Below are 16496 nucleotides of genomic sequence, written 5' to 3'. Positions count from 1 at the left end.
TATGACTTTAATGGTCAGAACATTAAATATAGAGTGGCTGATTCTAGCAGAAAATACTAGTGCTGGAAATATGAGACTTCGAAAATTACTGGAAATTGAACATATTAATATAACAAAGACGTATGCACGAAATTGTTAATACTGCTTGTGGGGTCAAAGAATAAAGAAAGCACTTTTATTTTTAACTTTTAGACACCTAATATTTTCAAGGATAGTATGAGGTGACTTTTGTTATTTGATGGTTTTCTTATGACTCCAGCTCTTTGTAACATATATTACCACTGTAATAGGAAAACATCTCAATGTTACTCGGAGTATACAATACATAAAAAATGTTATATCATAAATTCAAGACATGCTATTTGTAAATCAATTTGAATTACCTATTGTTCATTGATAATAGCAAAAATGTATTGTTAATTATGTTTTAGGCACTTTAGTGATATTAACTCATTTACCCTCACAGTAACCTTTTGGAAAATGGTGATCATCATTAGTCCACTTTGCAGATGAAGAACTGGGGCACAGGGAGGTCAAGCCAATCGAGGTTTACCCCACGATTATACAGGGATGAGACTATAATTAGGCATACTGACTGACACACTCCAGCCACTCCAACAGAACAGCACTGCTAGGTATTACATTTTCCTTTACTAGCTTTAATTATTCCTTAAACTATTTCATCAACTGTTCATACCTTTCACTATAAACACACCTGACACTTTCATTCTCTCAGAGAGTACTTAGTAAGTCTAATGGTTAAAGTATAGAGCAAACAGGGTATAATTGTCTACCAATAAGTCCAAATTTTGGAAAAAGCAAACAGACCCTGTCACACATTTCCGTAACTGTGCTTTGCTTAAGGTCAAGGCAAAGACTAAACATATGGGAACTTGGTTCCCTTTGAATGAAAAAGGTATATTTGTGCCCAAAGCCAAAAAGAGGTATCACAGGGCATGATAACTTTATCCATGGTCTCTGCAGTATTTGCAACTGTAACAATACTTTCCTGTTTCATTGGAACTATCCTATTCATTTGACACTCTTTTACTCATTTCAGGTCCAACCCTTGTTCATTTAAAAAAGTTAAGGTATAATTGACATACAACATTATATTAGTTTTAGGTGTACAGGATAATGATTTGATATTTGGTATATACTGCAAAATTATCACCATAATAAGTCTAGTAAACATCTATCACCACAGTTACAGAATTGCTTTCTCTTGCCATGAGGACTTTAAAGATCTACTCTCTTAGCGACTTTAAAATATGCAATACAGTATTATTAACGATAGTCACCATACTGTACATTACATCCCCATGGCTTATTTTATAACTGGGAGTTTGCACCTTTTGTGCCTTTTGACTCCCTTCACCCAGTAATGTCTTCTACTTTGGTCATCGTCGTCTACCTTAGTCTAGAAACCTATCTGATCACCCCTGTTTGATCAGCTTCCCTCCTATAGTTTTTCACATTTCATAAGAGGAGTTGAGCCCTGTTCATCCTTCTTAAACATGTGCCATATTTGTTTAGTTTAATAAATACTCATAAATACATATAGTTCTCACAATCACTTCTTATAGGGACAATATTTTTCAGTTAACAGATACTATTCTCAAGTAATCATTATATCCTTTTTCATTCGTCGACCAGAGTGACCAATGAAAATTATACTCAACTGACCTGGGCCACACTTTTTTGCATGTGTGTAACACCTTCAAAGAAGAGTAAAAAAGTAAAAGAAACAAAACTGTCTGTTTTTAAAATTGTTTTTCCATTCTGGTTTTTGGAAACAGTTTCAATCCATCATTTACAATAGATTCTGTGAACCACTTATTTACAATATCTTTTCAACTAGGATGTCAAAGCCATGGAAGAAGCAATTGAGTATTTGATAATGCTTTATATTCTGGATATATGATTCGATTGTGCCACCTTAAATTGTTTTCCATTTTAGTTTTCTACATTTTCTAGCCTATGCTCTTAGGTTAACAGTTGTTCTATTTGAGTGGTGGAAGCAATGAGCTCCACTGTAGCTAATGTATTTCTAGTGCTGGTTAATGTCTCTTTTTAAGCATCACTATTTTTATAGCAAATGTCCCCCATCCATTCATTCTTTCATTCAAGAGTCTGGCACATGGTGATCAATAAGTAAGTGCCGAATGACTAATTTAATGAAGTCAGGTGTGTATCCAGTGTCTGGTCAAGCAATGTTGAATAATAAGCTCCTGTCTACAAGGAGTTAATCTTAGCTGGAGAGACAAACAAGAGTGTGGGTGGTTATAATTCTACAATAGGGCATGTTCAGGGAATTTGGGAACACAGGATGCCTGAGTTAGCCTGGGGTGGAAAGATGAGAAATATCAAGGCATTTTCATACTGGCTCTTAAATGTAAAGTACAGCAACCAATTATCAATCAGTATCTAATTTGTATCCATTATGTTCTGAAGCTTATGGGCACAGTAATGAAGCAAGAGTTGGGATCCCTCTCTTCAGGAGGCAATTTAGCTGTAGACATAAGTCATATTCATGAGAAAATCTAAGTATCCAAAGAGGGTGGTATGTGCCAAAAGACAAAAAAGAGGACAAAAAGGTCTCACATACAGCTGAAGGAAATGTATTTGGTACAACTACTGGTAAAACTTGCAAAAGTTTAGCATTATCCTGAAAAGATACACTTTCGTCCTCACCAATTCAGCAATCACTCTTCGGTACTGACTCAAGAGGAAGTGCACATATGTACCTAGAGACATACACAAGATATTCAAGTAGCACTTTCTGAAGTAACAAAAATCTGAAAGTCACTCAAATGTCCATTTTAATAAAATGGATAAATTATAGTGTATATACATGTAAAGAGAAAGGCATATTCTAAAGATTACACATATAAATGTGCAGACCACATACATTTGTGGCATACAGCATGAGCCAAGACTATGACTAATCTAATTCTGTGCATCTGAGGTATAAAAGAAGGGGGGCAGGGAAGGGACTCGGATCTTACAGCAAGACAATAGTGCACAGTATCCTTTGCTGTCTAACGTTTCATCCTAAAACTTAGTGCCTTCAAACAAGTATCATTTATTATCATCAACCTATAGGTGACTAAGCAGTTGTACTGACCTGATCAGGGCTTTGCAGGACCCACTCATAGGTCTGGGGTCACTTACAAGTTGGCTGGTTGGCTTTTTCATTTTGTCTGGGCTCACTTACATCTGCGACCTTGGCCAGGACAACTGGACTGATGCAGTCCTGCTCCTCCAGGGGTGTAGCCATTATGTGTCCTCGGGACACAGGCAGCGCAAGAGAAAAAGTGAAAAAGCATGAGTGCTTCTGCAAGCCTCTGCTTATGCCAAGGTCGCTACCGTCCCTGGGGACAGCGCAAGCTACATGGTGAAGCCCAAAGTTCTCAAGGACAACACAGATAACGGGCACAGGGTACAGATCTATAGGCTAAAGAATGTGAATCTAATCCCATACACAACAGGAAAGCATTAGAAGTTTTTTAGTAGAGATATAATATAAATAGTGTTCCTAAATAGCTGAATGGTTTGGAAAGGTGAATACAGGAAAATCAGTGCAAAAGTTATTGAAACAGTTTTTTTTTGTTTTAGTTTGGGTTCTAAGAAGGAATGGAAAGGGATTTATCTGTGGGAAACACTACAGAGAGATAGGAATTAACTACTATGGGAGAAAAGGAAGCAGTTAATTAAACATAAACCTAAAGATCAATCCAACTGGCAGAAAGGAAAAGATTACCAAATTTCACTAAGGTGGAAATAGCTGACATTCAAATTTTCTTTGGTATATTGTTATATCCTTTTTGTTAACTTTTTTTGTTAAATGAAAGGTACTGATACGTGAAATAAGCAAAGGCACTAAAATATATGTTTGTATTTTTTATAAAGGTAACAAACTGATTCTTAATCTTTAAAATCATGAAAATGTGATGTGCTTTTCCTTTCTAAACTGAATATAAATATACTATCCTTAAGGATATGAATGATTCCAGAATGAATAATTAGAAATTTTAATACTTGAAAACCCTTTGCTCTCTGTTCAGCTCATCAACACTGGTATTAATTAATGTTAAAATTATTGATAATTCTTTTGATAATCAGAATGCACATCTGTCCAGCTAAAACCCATTTGCTATCTTCCCCATTATCGTTAACTTACAACGATTTTCAGGCATTTCAAATACAGTCTAGATATGGGACTGCGGCTGTGACGTTGTCCTCTTACCAGTGCTCCCTTCTGCTAAACTCAAGCTATGATCACAAAAGGGAGGATTAGGAAATAGTCCTTATAACAGTGTGTGATCATTTCTGAAAAGAATGCCAGCATGAAATACACTATCCGACAAGTTGGGACCACTTCTGAAAAGATGTCTTTTAATGATTTCTGTACTTGCAGACACTCGCCTACCCATTGCTCCTTCCCACTGCCACTCGTTTTTCTTCCCTTTGGACCCCCATCATATCCCCCTAAGCCATTTTACTCCTTCTTTGTCAGGGGCCTCCAAAGGAGGCCAGCTTGGCTGCAGTGCAAGTTCTTCTGCTGTCACCCTTCACTACGGCCATACTTCAGCCTGCTCTCTAATTTATGCAATAATCTTCAGGCTCCTATATCTCTTCCTCACGCTGAACCCCAGCCATGCTCCGGCCCTCTGAAACCTTTACAAGTCTTACAAGCAGCCAGTCAGCCCATTCCTTGCTTACGCCCTCAACTTCCCTTCCATTCACAGGACCATGACACATCTTGTCTCTCCGATGATCGAGGTGTTGCTTCCTTTCAAATATCGCTTCCTTCTTCTTTGTTACTTGTTGGGGAGAATATTTTCATGAATTCTTTTGGTGCCTTTCTCAATGGAATAAAATCGTTCATCAAATAGAACTGACAGAATAAATTCTAAAATAAACACGATTATTCCAAATCAGGAATCACTGTAGGAGAAAGTAAAGGACTTTTTGATTCCACAAAAATAGTATGAACAAAGCTCAGATCTAGTTTTCTTTTTCGCCTTTAATGAGTATTGGTTATAGAATACGTCACTCTTATAAATGAACCCTGGGGAACATTGCTAAAACTTCCTCCTACAGTTCAATGACATATCATAGGAATGGGCTACATATAAATGTTGACAGATAATAGATAATACTAGAAATTTACTTTCTCCTTCATAGTTACACAAAAAGCCATTGCAAAAAGCAAGCTTCACTGTAGAGAACAACGACTTTGAATTTAAAGTTTTTGGATAAGAATACAGTTTTCCAGGGTAGAGTCTTTAGATTTCTAGTCATATAGAAATTTTTGGACTAATGAAACTTACTTTAATTCCTCTGGGGCAATAATATTTTGAAGAGTACTCCAACAAACTTACATCCCAGTGCTACAACTCAGATAATGCCATAATATGCAGTTTATATCTAAATAATCAATCCAACTCTTGTTTTGAATATAAAAGAACTGTGAACATAAGTTCTGCATTCTGTTCTTTCTTTAAAGAAGAAGACATTCATTCATTCATTCATTCATTCTTTCAACAAACATTTATTTAGCTTCTACTAAGTGGTAGGCAATTTTCTAAAACCTGGGTTTAAAAGTAGCAGTGGATAAGACAAGGTTCCTATCCTATGGAAATTAAATTTGGTTGGAGTTCTAGTCAACAGCAAATCACCTAAATGGAGATAAAATTCTAGTTGGTGCGAGTCAATAAACAATAGCCAATAACTATAATATCAGGTACTGACAAAAGTTTTAAAAAATGAGGCAGGTGGAAAGAGAAGAGTGGGGAGTGGGTGAGGAGGGGAGGCACTAAGCTGTGTAGGGTGGTGGTTGTCTCTGGAGCTGTGACATCCGATCAGAGCCCTGACAAAGGGAGGGGGGTGTTTGTGCAGTAAGAGCTTCTCTAACAGCATCAACAACTACTGCGTTTCCCTGAAAATAATACCGGGTCGTATATTAAGGTTTGCTCCAAAAGACGCATTAGGGCTTATGTTCAGGGGATGTCATCCTGAAAAACATGCTACGGCTTATTTTCCGGTTAGGGCTTATTTTCGGGGAAACATGTTACCAACATCCTGCACCAGGAACCAGCTGAAAACGTTCACACAGCAGCCTCAGAGCCCCAATCTCAATGACAATCTCTCCCAGAGATTATTCTCATAAAATATTACGTGTATAATTAGACCAATTATTCAATTATATGAATGTCTTGGGTGCTACGGTAACTACAAAAGTTTTCGAGTCAGTAAGTATTGAGTAAGCTCACCAATCCCTCCTTAAATGAAGCATGTATAAAACTGTAATTTAAAACAAAACATAGCTGAGATGAAATTAAAACAGATGTACTTTGTATGTAAACATTATTGAGATCAACAACTTATTAAAAATGGGCAGATTTTAGTCCTGCAACTAGTAAAACCTGAGAGATTGTGTAGAACTATGCAGAGTCAAGTAATACTTGTTTAACGATTTAGGCAAGAAAATGAAAAGTAAAACTAGCAATTACACTAAAGATACAAAAGACGCCACTAGTTACTTAAAAATCATGCTTTAAAAGCATTTGTCATTTTTAATATAAGTTAGACTGCACTGGGCTAAAATAAAGGGAGAAGTTCTATCTTATTCTTCTCACTTGCTGTGAAATAAGCTCCAGGTGTTCTTTTCTACACCCTGAGCTGATCTCTTAGATAAATCATTCATGTCAGCTCCTCAGACACGGTTGGGAGCTCTTATGCAATATTTTCATTTTTCTCCCTTTGGACATAGAGAAGACAAAATAAAGTTAGCAGCAAAACACACACAGGCACACAAACAAAAACAAACTACTGCCTATACATCCATAATAGCTATCAAATAAAAACGTAAATTAAAGCCTCACAATTAAGCAGAGGGTCCTAATGGGAGATAGAGCTCTTATACTCTCAAGAAATTAGTGAGGGTTTGTACACTGCTGTTTTCCCATCTGTCTTTGAGCGTTTCCTTGTAAATCAAATCGAATGATGTGGTTAAAATCAGAAGGTTTTTATAGTTCATGGAACTATAATTTTTAAAAATAATGTCTAATAATCATTGTTACTAGTTATGTGAGCACTTACAACGTCACCGGCACTTAGCTACATGCTTTATGAGTGTATCTCATTTCATATCAGGACAATCCAATTTGATGGCTGAGGAAAGTGAGGCAATGAGAAGTGACGTACCTTGACCAAGTTTGCATAAAAAAATGACAGGACTAGAATCGGAACCCAGGTCTGACTCCAAAGCCTGTAGTTCTTAACTCCTCTGTATCTTGCTCCTAGTTAATGGAGATGTCCTTAAAGAGAATAACGTGGCTTGAAAATTGTTTAACTTTTCTCATCCTCTTCAGGAAGATGAACATTTCTACCTAACTTTAAGAGAGATCAATTTTAGGTTTAAAATAAGGAATTTAAAGAAATAGATTTCAGAGCTGGGAGAAACCTAAAGATCACTTAGTGAGCTCACTCTGTTGCTTGAAAGAGGGAGACACTGAGGCAGTACTACAGATCCAGAGGCAGGCTGGGGAGAGACCCAGATCTTCCAGCTCAGGTTTCCGACTGCACCCCAGCAGCCTCCTGGGTGCTTGAGAAGGAAAAAGAGAGAAAGGGTCAGAGGTGGGTGTGAAATGGAAACAGTGCCTTATTTTGTTTGTTTGTTTATTTATTTAAGGAGAGCACAGCTCACAGTGGCCCATGTGGGAATCGAACCGGCAACCTTGGTGTTATTAGCACCACACTCTAACCAACTGAGCTAAACGGCCGCCCCTAATTTTTTTTTTTTAAAGTGCTTTTTGTTCTGTCTCATATTTTAAATATTGTGTCTATGTTTCCTTCTATTACTAGTATCTCAATTCAAAGATACACCTCTTTTAGGGTTTTATCAATAGCTAAAACACGATGAGTGTGACTGTGAGCTGCCAGCCACTCCTGTAAGCACATTACACATATCAAAAGGCTGCACTTCCAAGCAATTCTATCATGTAGGTTCTACTAACATTTTCTCGTTGCAGATGCGGTGCCCTAACGTTCCCAAGGTCCCATAGCTACTGAGTGATGACGCCAGGATTTGGAGACAGGCAGTCTGGCTCAAGCTCACAGTCCAAAACCACGCTGCTCCTTGAAATACTCGATAGACAAGAATCCTTCAAGGCTCACCTTAAGAAATCTTCTCAAATGAATTTCCCTAATAATCAGATTTTTGATAAAACAAATGTAACGGTTTTTAATTTTTAAAAAATCTATTTGCTTTTTTATATTTTAGTCGGGTAACTGCATCCTTTCATCATAAAAGTAGTATAATTACAACACAGAAAATCTGGAAAATAGAGAGAAAAGACAATTTCACCCATAGTTGCATTATGCTACTCAGCACATTCAATGTATTTTCCTTCTGAATTTTTATACGCATCCGTTTTTTTAATACTATCAGAGTATAAACAATTCTATTATATAATGCGTATTTTTCAAATTAAGCTTACATAAAGAAGCCTAGTGTTTCAGTCAATTTTCATACTTCCTTATGCCTTTGAGAAGATTCCAATAAGTACCCCAAGCTGTCATCTCTCTCCACTCCTACCACTTCTCCCCAAGCTCTGTGCATCCTCTGTGTGGAAGGCATGCTGTGGAATGGGTGGGGTATGTTCCTGCAGAGGTGAGGGAGAAAATGACTTGCTGAGCCATAACTCTCCGGGGACTAAGGAACCACTCACATTTTCTATCCCAGTGTCTCCTTTAGCAATTGAGGAAACTGAGGCCAAGAAAGAGGTAGTGGCTTACCCAAGTGAGTGACAGAACTGAGACTTAAACACGAGTGTCTTGGCTCTTAAACTAGTGCTTCTTCTCCATGTGAGTAACTATTACTGCATCGTCCTCCATCTGTGCCACCATGCAGCTGCATGTCAGAGCAATGAACTAAAAATAAATATCTTACTGTCCAAATTTTTCTTGACCTCCCACAATGCTCAAGCACTTACGATAAGCCCAAGATTTTTGCTTTATTAACTCAGTGTTAATAGTTTAAAACGTCTGTGTGCAAAGAAATAAAAAGTATCACTGTGTCAGTATATAGTACAAACATTTTATAGTAAGACATCAATTAAGAAAATGAAACTGTTCTATAATTCTATATATGAACTGTTCATAAAATTGTATAGTATTCATAAATAGTTTTCACTATAATTTTTTTAAAAAGTGCCTAGAGTTAATTGCAATAACCTATGAATATATGATCCACGGTTGAAAATAAAGCAAAAAGGACCTCATATTCCATCTTTAATTATTTGACCTAAAGTGCCTTTGTAATTTTAAGATGCTCAGATGTGACACTGAAGGCTGTCCAAAGGCAAAGGAAAGCAGATAGTGGATGCACAAAGAGTTAAGAAAACAAGGTATGTTAAGATGCTTCTCCCCTGGAGAAAAATCTTGAGAGTAAAAGGGTGCTGAATGGAAAGCCACATTTAAGCTTCCAGTTAAAGACTAATTTATTACAGGAGAAGTTTTTCAAAGGAGTATAACTTAAGACATCTAATTTAATGATCATTAAAGCTATGTTTGAAAATGTTTCTATCATTATTATATAATTTATTAACCACTAGTAAATTAAAATGAAAAAATATAGTCCTGAATGATTTAAATTACCGTACAGAAAATGACCTAAATATGAAGGAATTTGGAAACAGAAAGTTGGCTTTATGACTTCTTTTCAGCCTTCTATGATGACTACATCAATGTTTATACAGGACCACAGACAGACCCCTCTTCTGAAAGCTGTACTTCGAAAAAAAAACAAATTATGTATTAAGAACCTAGCAAACATGTTGTCAGAAGTTTTGGCAAGGCAGTAAGAGTGGGATTTCTATAGAATCGAGGTAAGCCAAAAGGAGGTCCATTCAAATTGGGAATGCAAACAGGCCTATATACAGGGTCAGGTAAAGGTCAGATGTCGACACATGGTTATTTTAGACAAGGACTTTTAGGAAAGTCATCCTAAGATTGATTTCACAGGAGAATCCAATTTTTCAGGGGGAAAAAGCAAACTCGTACTTTCTGTCAACCTGGACCCTTCAAGCAAACGCCACCTTGACAAAATAAGACTTCCCTCTCTTTGGTCATCAGACTGTCCCCAAGTTGAAGATCATAAACCGTAAATCAGAAACAAAACATTGTGACTTTATGAGAGTGCAGTCGTATCACTACCAAGCAAATGCCACATATGAATGTTAAGTATATGGCTAAAAGTTTCCATAGGCAGGACAGCTCAGCGCCCCCATGCCTGGCCGGCCCTCTCGATGCGGAAGCAGAGGATCACAATAATGCAGAAAGGTCGGTGCTTATCCTAAAAGCTTGGTGCAATCCTGGGCCTCCTGCTGGAAGCAAAACTGTTGTCTCTCCCTGGCAGCAAGAGATGGGCCCAGTGCCTTTGACACCTGTAGGACGTAAACTACATGGAGACTTTATATATGACAATTTCAAAATATTTCAATACATACATTCATCCAATAAATGTTTAAACAGCCAAGCGTGACTACACAAAGAGAACTATGGGATTTATGTGACAATGATTTGGCTATAGCTTTATCTTCCCAATTCTTAACTGTGACAAAACTCTCCTATCGTTATATTCTCATGCCATTTTCATTCATTTTTAACCATAAAATAGGCAGTTGCCTGCAGATTTCTGATAGATCTTGGGGGATCACATTGCCTCCACATATTTGTGGCAACCAATTTAATTTTCTTCTTTCCGCTTTTCCATGGTCAATTTACTGGCATAACAGTCATTATGTTTTCCTCGTTCCATTTTATTTGGCCTTTCTTTTGGTTGAGAAAATATCATTTGAATCAGGGAAATGTTATTTAATAAAAAAGGGGATAGTGTTTCTGAGATTTAAGTTAATACTGTTACTCAGCCACTAGGCTATGCTAAAGGACAGTCCATTTAACACTCTGTCTTCAGCTACCCCACAAGCAAACAAATTCAAAGGCTCGATACGAATTATTTAACCATTCAAAATCTAGCTGATAACTCATTTTATAGATTTATGTGAGTTCATTTATATAATTTATATGACATACTCTAAAAGAATAAATGCATTTTTTTTTACCAAATATGTCTTGTGCTAATGTCCAATTTGATTTTAAAAGAATGAAATCATCATTATGTTTATTTTATCCAAATTAAGTATCTATTTTCATTTGCATGTAGTCAATCCTATTTTGAAAAGGTGTAATGTATAATCATGGGCTGATTAGTTATCAGAAATATGGGCTTTGCATCAGATATATTTTTCTTTCTGCCTCAAAAAAAAAAAAGGTCATTTTTAAATGCAACAGTTGAGAGCCAAACACCATTTATTTCATTTATTTTAGGTACTTTTCACATTAAAATTCTACTCTATTCCCTATAAATTGTGTTGAGAAACCTCTACGTTTCAGTTTATGGATGCAGCTGACTGTCATTCTTACTACTTTTCCTTTAAAACTCTACAGAGCACACGGTGATCATTTCATCATCATTATTCATATCTATCCTTGATTGCACACTGCGGGAAGCACTGGGGGTTCATAGTTCTAAGAAACTCACAGCCTAGTTGGGAACACATACATATACAGGTAACATTGATAAAATGTATTTATTTAGGGACAATACAGGGGCCACTTATGTGATAAATGAATAAAACAGAGAATACATGTTAAAATAGTTCACATAAAAGAGGTATATTTGTTTCCCATATCATTAAAACAGAAAATCATTTTTTTACGATTACAGTCCCAAAGGATCTCAAAGTCTAGTTTTGAAAAGTACTCTGAAGATAAAAATCCATAACCCTCCTACTTATTGCTTAATACATGTGACAACTCTGTCTGTACGAGGAGTCTGCTCTATTTTGTAGATAAATTAATCTTTTTTAACTTGTCTCTTTTTCAATTATTCACCTGTTAGTTATTCATTATACAATGAGTTACTGACACAGCACAATCCAGCCCCAAAACAAAATACTATTAATTTAATATGTACTCCTATTATATTATTGCTTTGACATATAATAGTGCTATATCATAAGTTAGTTGACTTTCTCTCCTTAAATGTAATTAAGTTCAGTAAAATCCACTATGAAGCACCTCAGAAAAAGATGAATACAGTTACAAGGTAGGTCAAGTCCTGGTTTCCCATATACATCTATATGCAGGGTGATAATAAGAATATTTAAAACTTACTGTGCAGTCACTGAGAAACTTGAACTTGTAGGAAAGCACCTGTACTGTCCCTGCCCATAGGGGACAAACTGCTTTTACAGCAATGCTGAAACTTTTAATTCTGGTTCATCATTAATATTATGCCCAATACCGGAACTGAATGAATAGTTTTAATGAATTTTTAAAACTATGACATTCTTAATTATGCTCTGTCACACACCAACTAACAGAACAGCATCACAGATATTTTCATTTCTAGAATTCCTTCCTTTTATGTACCATAAACTACAACGATAACTCAATGTCTGGAAATGCCTGTTAGTTTCTTTTAGAAATGGTAGATAACGACCGATGTAGCTGGGATCTCCCGCATTCCTGATCTGAATCCAAGGTGAGCTCTTGAGCTTTACGGCTTAAATTGAGCGTCATGACACACTCTGCTTAGCAATCCCCTTCACCTGAAGTCTTGGGCCAACTCCAGAGCCATTTTAGGAATCCGGATTTAGTCAAAGGCAGTGATGTGATGTGATACAAAGCAATTCTCCTTCAGGGCAAAGGAGTAATAAAAAGGAACAAAAAAGAAACAAACGAAAATAATCAAGTCTTGGAAGGGGGCTGGATCGTCCCACCTTCCCTGGATGGTTCTAAAGCAAGAATTAGAGCCGAGCTTTCTCTCCACAGAAGCTAAACGCTGCAGAACATGCCATGTGCCCCATTTCGTGTTTACTCGTTGTCACGCGGGAGACCCTGCCCGTTGCACCATTTGTCGTGCAGGGCGTCCGGCGTGGTCTCTGCTCCCGCTCCCCATACAAGAACGCAGGACATGGTGAGGCCAAAAAGGAATACCCACGGAGCCATAGGTAGGGGAGTCATACCACTACGGTCTCACTGGAGGCTGGGTTCACTGGACGTGCGACCTACTGTCCGTTTTGTCTGCAACCCACCGTCGACTCTCTTTCACTCTCCTCCACTCTCCTCCACTCTCCTCCGTAGCCGCAGCAGTTATATTGGCGGCTAATTGTCTAACTGGCTACAGCTGACGGCCAATCAGCCACAGCTGATGGCCATCTACTACCCGAGCCAGCACCCCTCCACGTGAGGCCGAGAGCCTGTAAACTACTTTCTGGGGCTCTGCCCCCACACTCGTGGTCGCTGAGATAATCTGAAGGCTCCATGTATCCACAGGCTGCTGGCTGTGCATCAATGAGGGGCTTTCATGGCATTATAAAACCTAGGTTCCCATTTCTCATGTTATTCATTAAAATAAAGACACTGAGTCAAAAACAGGAGCGAGCTAACTGCAGTATCTGGAACATATGGTCCTATATGCTGAACTCGAGGCTCTACCAGTCTCTAAGCACTAGCAGAGCAGTCTCGACTAATCTCGAGCTCCATGAGAGCAGCAGTACTCTCTGTAGCCTCAAAGCACTCTGTGCCAGTTGCACCACACTTGTTATCATTGTCCAGCTATATGCTCTGTCACGTGATTGAAATGCCCATCCCCCCCACCGCCCACCTGCTGAATTCATACTTCAAGTTTCATCTCAAAAGTCCGTGGACTTGTGAGACTTTCGTGACTAACTCCAGCTGGAATGGTGTTATTTTCACCAGTACCCATTCCTTTCTTATAGCACTGATTACTCCGTGTTATCATTACTTATAGACAAGCCGCGTCCCTGACTAGCCAGTTCCTTCAGGCCTGGCCTGGTGTCTTACTGAGGTTTGTTCTGGTTGGAACAGAGTAAGTACTCAATACACATCTGCCACATAAATCCACGGTGAGCAGGTAGATGAACGAAAGAAAGAAGAACTCTATACATTAAGTCCCAGGAACTGCACCTGCATTATGAACTGTCACCGTGAGCCTTCCCTTTACACTCCCACATTAAAGACGCAGACTGTCCATATCACTGTTCCCTAAGAGCCCTCCTCTGAGGTGTTTTTCCCTCAGTGAGACTAGTTCTGACTCTACATACACTGCCCACCCAACCAAGGCAGCAATAGGGTCCTTAGCCTTATACCAACTGTAGTATGCTCTGAGAAAGACCTGAGTTTTTCTGGAAAAAAAAAAAAAGGGCATTTTATTGTACTCACAAGTTCAGACCTGTTACCTCACCAGCTACAAGAGAAAAAGAACCTTGGCAGAGATGAAGCTTGGCTCTGCCCCATGGCAGTCCCTGGGAGACAGTCCCCGAACTTCTGGCGTATCCGCCAGCATCAGTTTCCTCTGGCATTGATTTAGTTTTTCAGTCAGACATTGAATGAACACTCACATCCTTCATCAAAATAGATACAGCCTCCTGGGTTATATCCGAACCACCTTTGAGCTTTAATGCATTCTATGTAAGTTTCCATCTTTCTGGGGACCCAAATGCTAGGCTTGTTTGAACTATTGTATTTTGAAAAATATTTCTTAGAAGCTGTCTCCATATATCACTGTTCTTTATCAATCTAAGCGATGTGTAAAAAATATACCAATATTATGTTAGCATGCAAACAGTTATATTAACTAAATACCCATGTATTTAGCTATCAAGATGTCTACAGGCTTAAAAAGGTAAGTTAATATGTGCATGTCATTTTTTGGGGGGAAATTTCATGTGAAAGCCTGATATACTGATTCTTTCAGTAAACTGACAAAAGTGATACATTGAAATGAAATCCAATTCAGCAGCAAAACAACTTCAAGTACACACTCACCCACTATGTTTCATATGTGGCGGTTTATCCATTCGCACTGCCAATTTGATTTTTAAGTCAGAATCTTGACTATTTTTTGGAACGATCATTCGGTGCAACTCAGCTGACTTGGAGCTATTAGAAGTTGGGTATAATATCACCTGCAGGAGAAAACAAGAAAACATTTAAGTACACAATACAGAGAGTCTAAGAACTGAAACCATAATTTTTCCATATGTTTTTCTGTTTGAAAAGAAGGTGTCAACGCCAAAATGTGTCTAATAAACCATTTCAGTCCCACCACAGCAGCTGGGATTTCAATACAGACTCATTTATTTTTTTGACCAGTATGTGTTTTCATTTTCTCCCATAAATTTTCTCCCTGTGTTACTTCATAATGAATTAATAGCATAAGGACTACGGTTGAATTGATGGTTGAAAAATACTTAATAGACACGTATAATTTCAAGAATACTCTAAACTCCTCAGGGCAAAGAAGTTCAGAAAGAAATATTCTTTGAAATTACAGAGAGCACATTTAAAAAGCCAAAACAACTATTTTTAGCAGCAAAATATACAACTCATGTTTTACTATTTTCACTGTAGAACAGTGTTAAAGAAAATCAACTCGATTAGAGACAGAAAAGACAATCATAGCACATTTTCTGCTCTAGATCAATACCAAAGAAGAATTGTCTCCCTGACTATGTTTTCAAAACTATAAAGATGATGTTATGACTGAAACAAAGTAATTATTTTTAATAACACTGCCAGATTACCAAGTGATTATTTCACATTACATCACCACAAAGCCAGCTCAGGAATGAAAAGCTTCCTCTTCACATATTACAGACCATATAGATAAAGCAATGTATTTTCTCCTTTTTAGTCCGTCCTGACACTATTTAGACACACCCAACATCCAAGCCTCAATAGATATTTTTAAATGGGAGCACTATATTCTGAGGCATAAAATAAAGATATGAAATGCACTGCATTTCATTGCATTTATTTTAAATCAATAAAAAGAAAAAAAAACAAAACCTGAAATGTCTATGTAAATGGAAGAATTATAACATACTCAGGTATGCTAAAATGTTTTTACAGCAACTGAATTTGACATACTTCCCTCTCACCCCCCAAAAAAAAACCCCACAAAACCTTCATTTCCATGTATAAGTGGAAATATTCACTGAGAAATCTTCAAGCGAGGCTCATTTTCTCTCTAGGAAAGGCAATATAGACAAAAAAGCTTCTCAAACTATTCTCAACTTCCAAGTTGTTAAATGTATCTACTATTTTGAGACTTTTCTCAAGCCTATTCTAAAAGCCATAGCTAAACTGAATCCAGCATATCTGTACACTTAAGCATATAAAGGCACATTCAAAAACAGATTAAATGGCATTTCTGTTGTTTTCAAAAATTATGATCATATTCTAGAATTAGTGCTTTTTGACTGCTAAAATATTCAATAGAATATTTTACAGATTCTTTCTTAAATAACAGCATATGAAAATAAGTTGATAATTTTTGGCTCAAACCAGTATTCAAAGGAATGTCATTATCAACTTAAAAGGTGATTCCAAAAAAG

At 37.3% G+C, this 16496-nt stretch overlaps 1 protein-coding gene across 11 annotated transcripts in view; it reads right to left on the bottom strand.

Moving 5' to 3' along the window:
* CADPS2 (calcium dependent secretion activator 2) overlaps positions 1-16496 on the bottom strand; it is a 479588-nt gene that overhangs the window by 200417 nt on the left and 262675 nt on the right. For all 11 annotated transcript variants that reach the window (XM_088799948.1, XM_088799951.1, XM_088799947.1 and 8 more), the window contains one exon: positions 14926-15065. In XM_088799948.1, the coding sequence (XP_088656074.1) occupies positions 14926-15065 (140 nt within the window). The remainder of the gene's footprint in view (positions 1-14925; positions 15066-16496) is intronic.

Source organism: Rhinolophus sinicus, chromosome 8 (genome assembly GCF_057876585.1).
Source record: "Rhinolophus sinicus isolate RSI-liver-muscle chromosome 8, RSI-T2T, whole genome shotgun sequence".
NCBI classification, from domain to species: Eukaryota; Metazoa; Chordata; class Mammalia; order Chiroptera; family Rhinolophidae; genus Rhinolophus; species Rhinolophus sinicus.
Note: the sequence above shows the minus strand (reverse complement) of the source record. Positions and strands in the feature narration are given on the sequence as shown.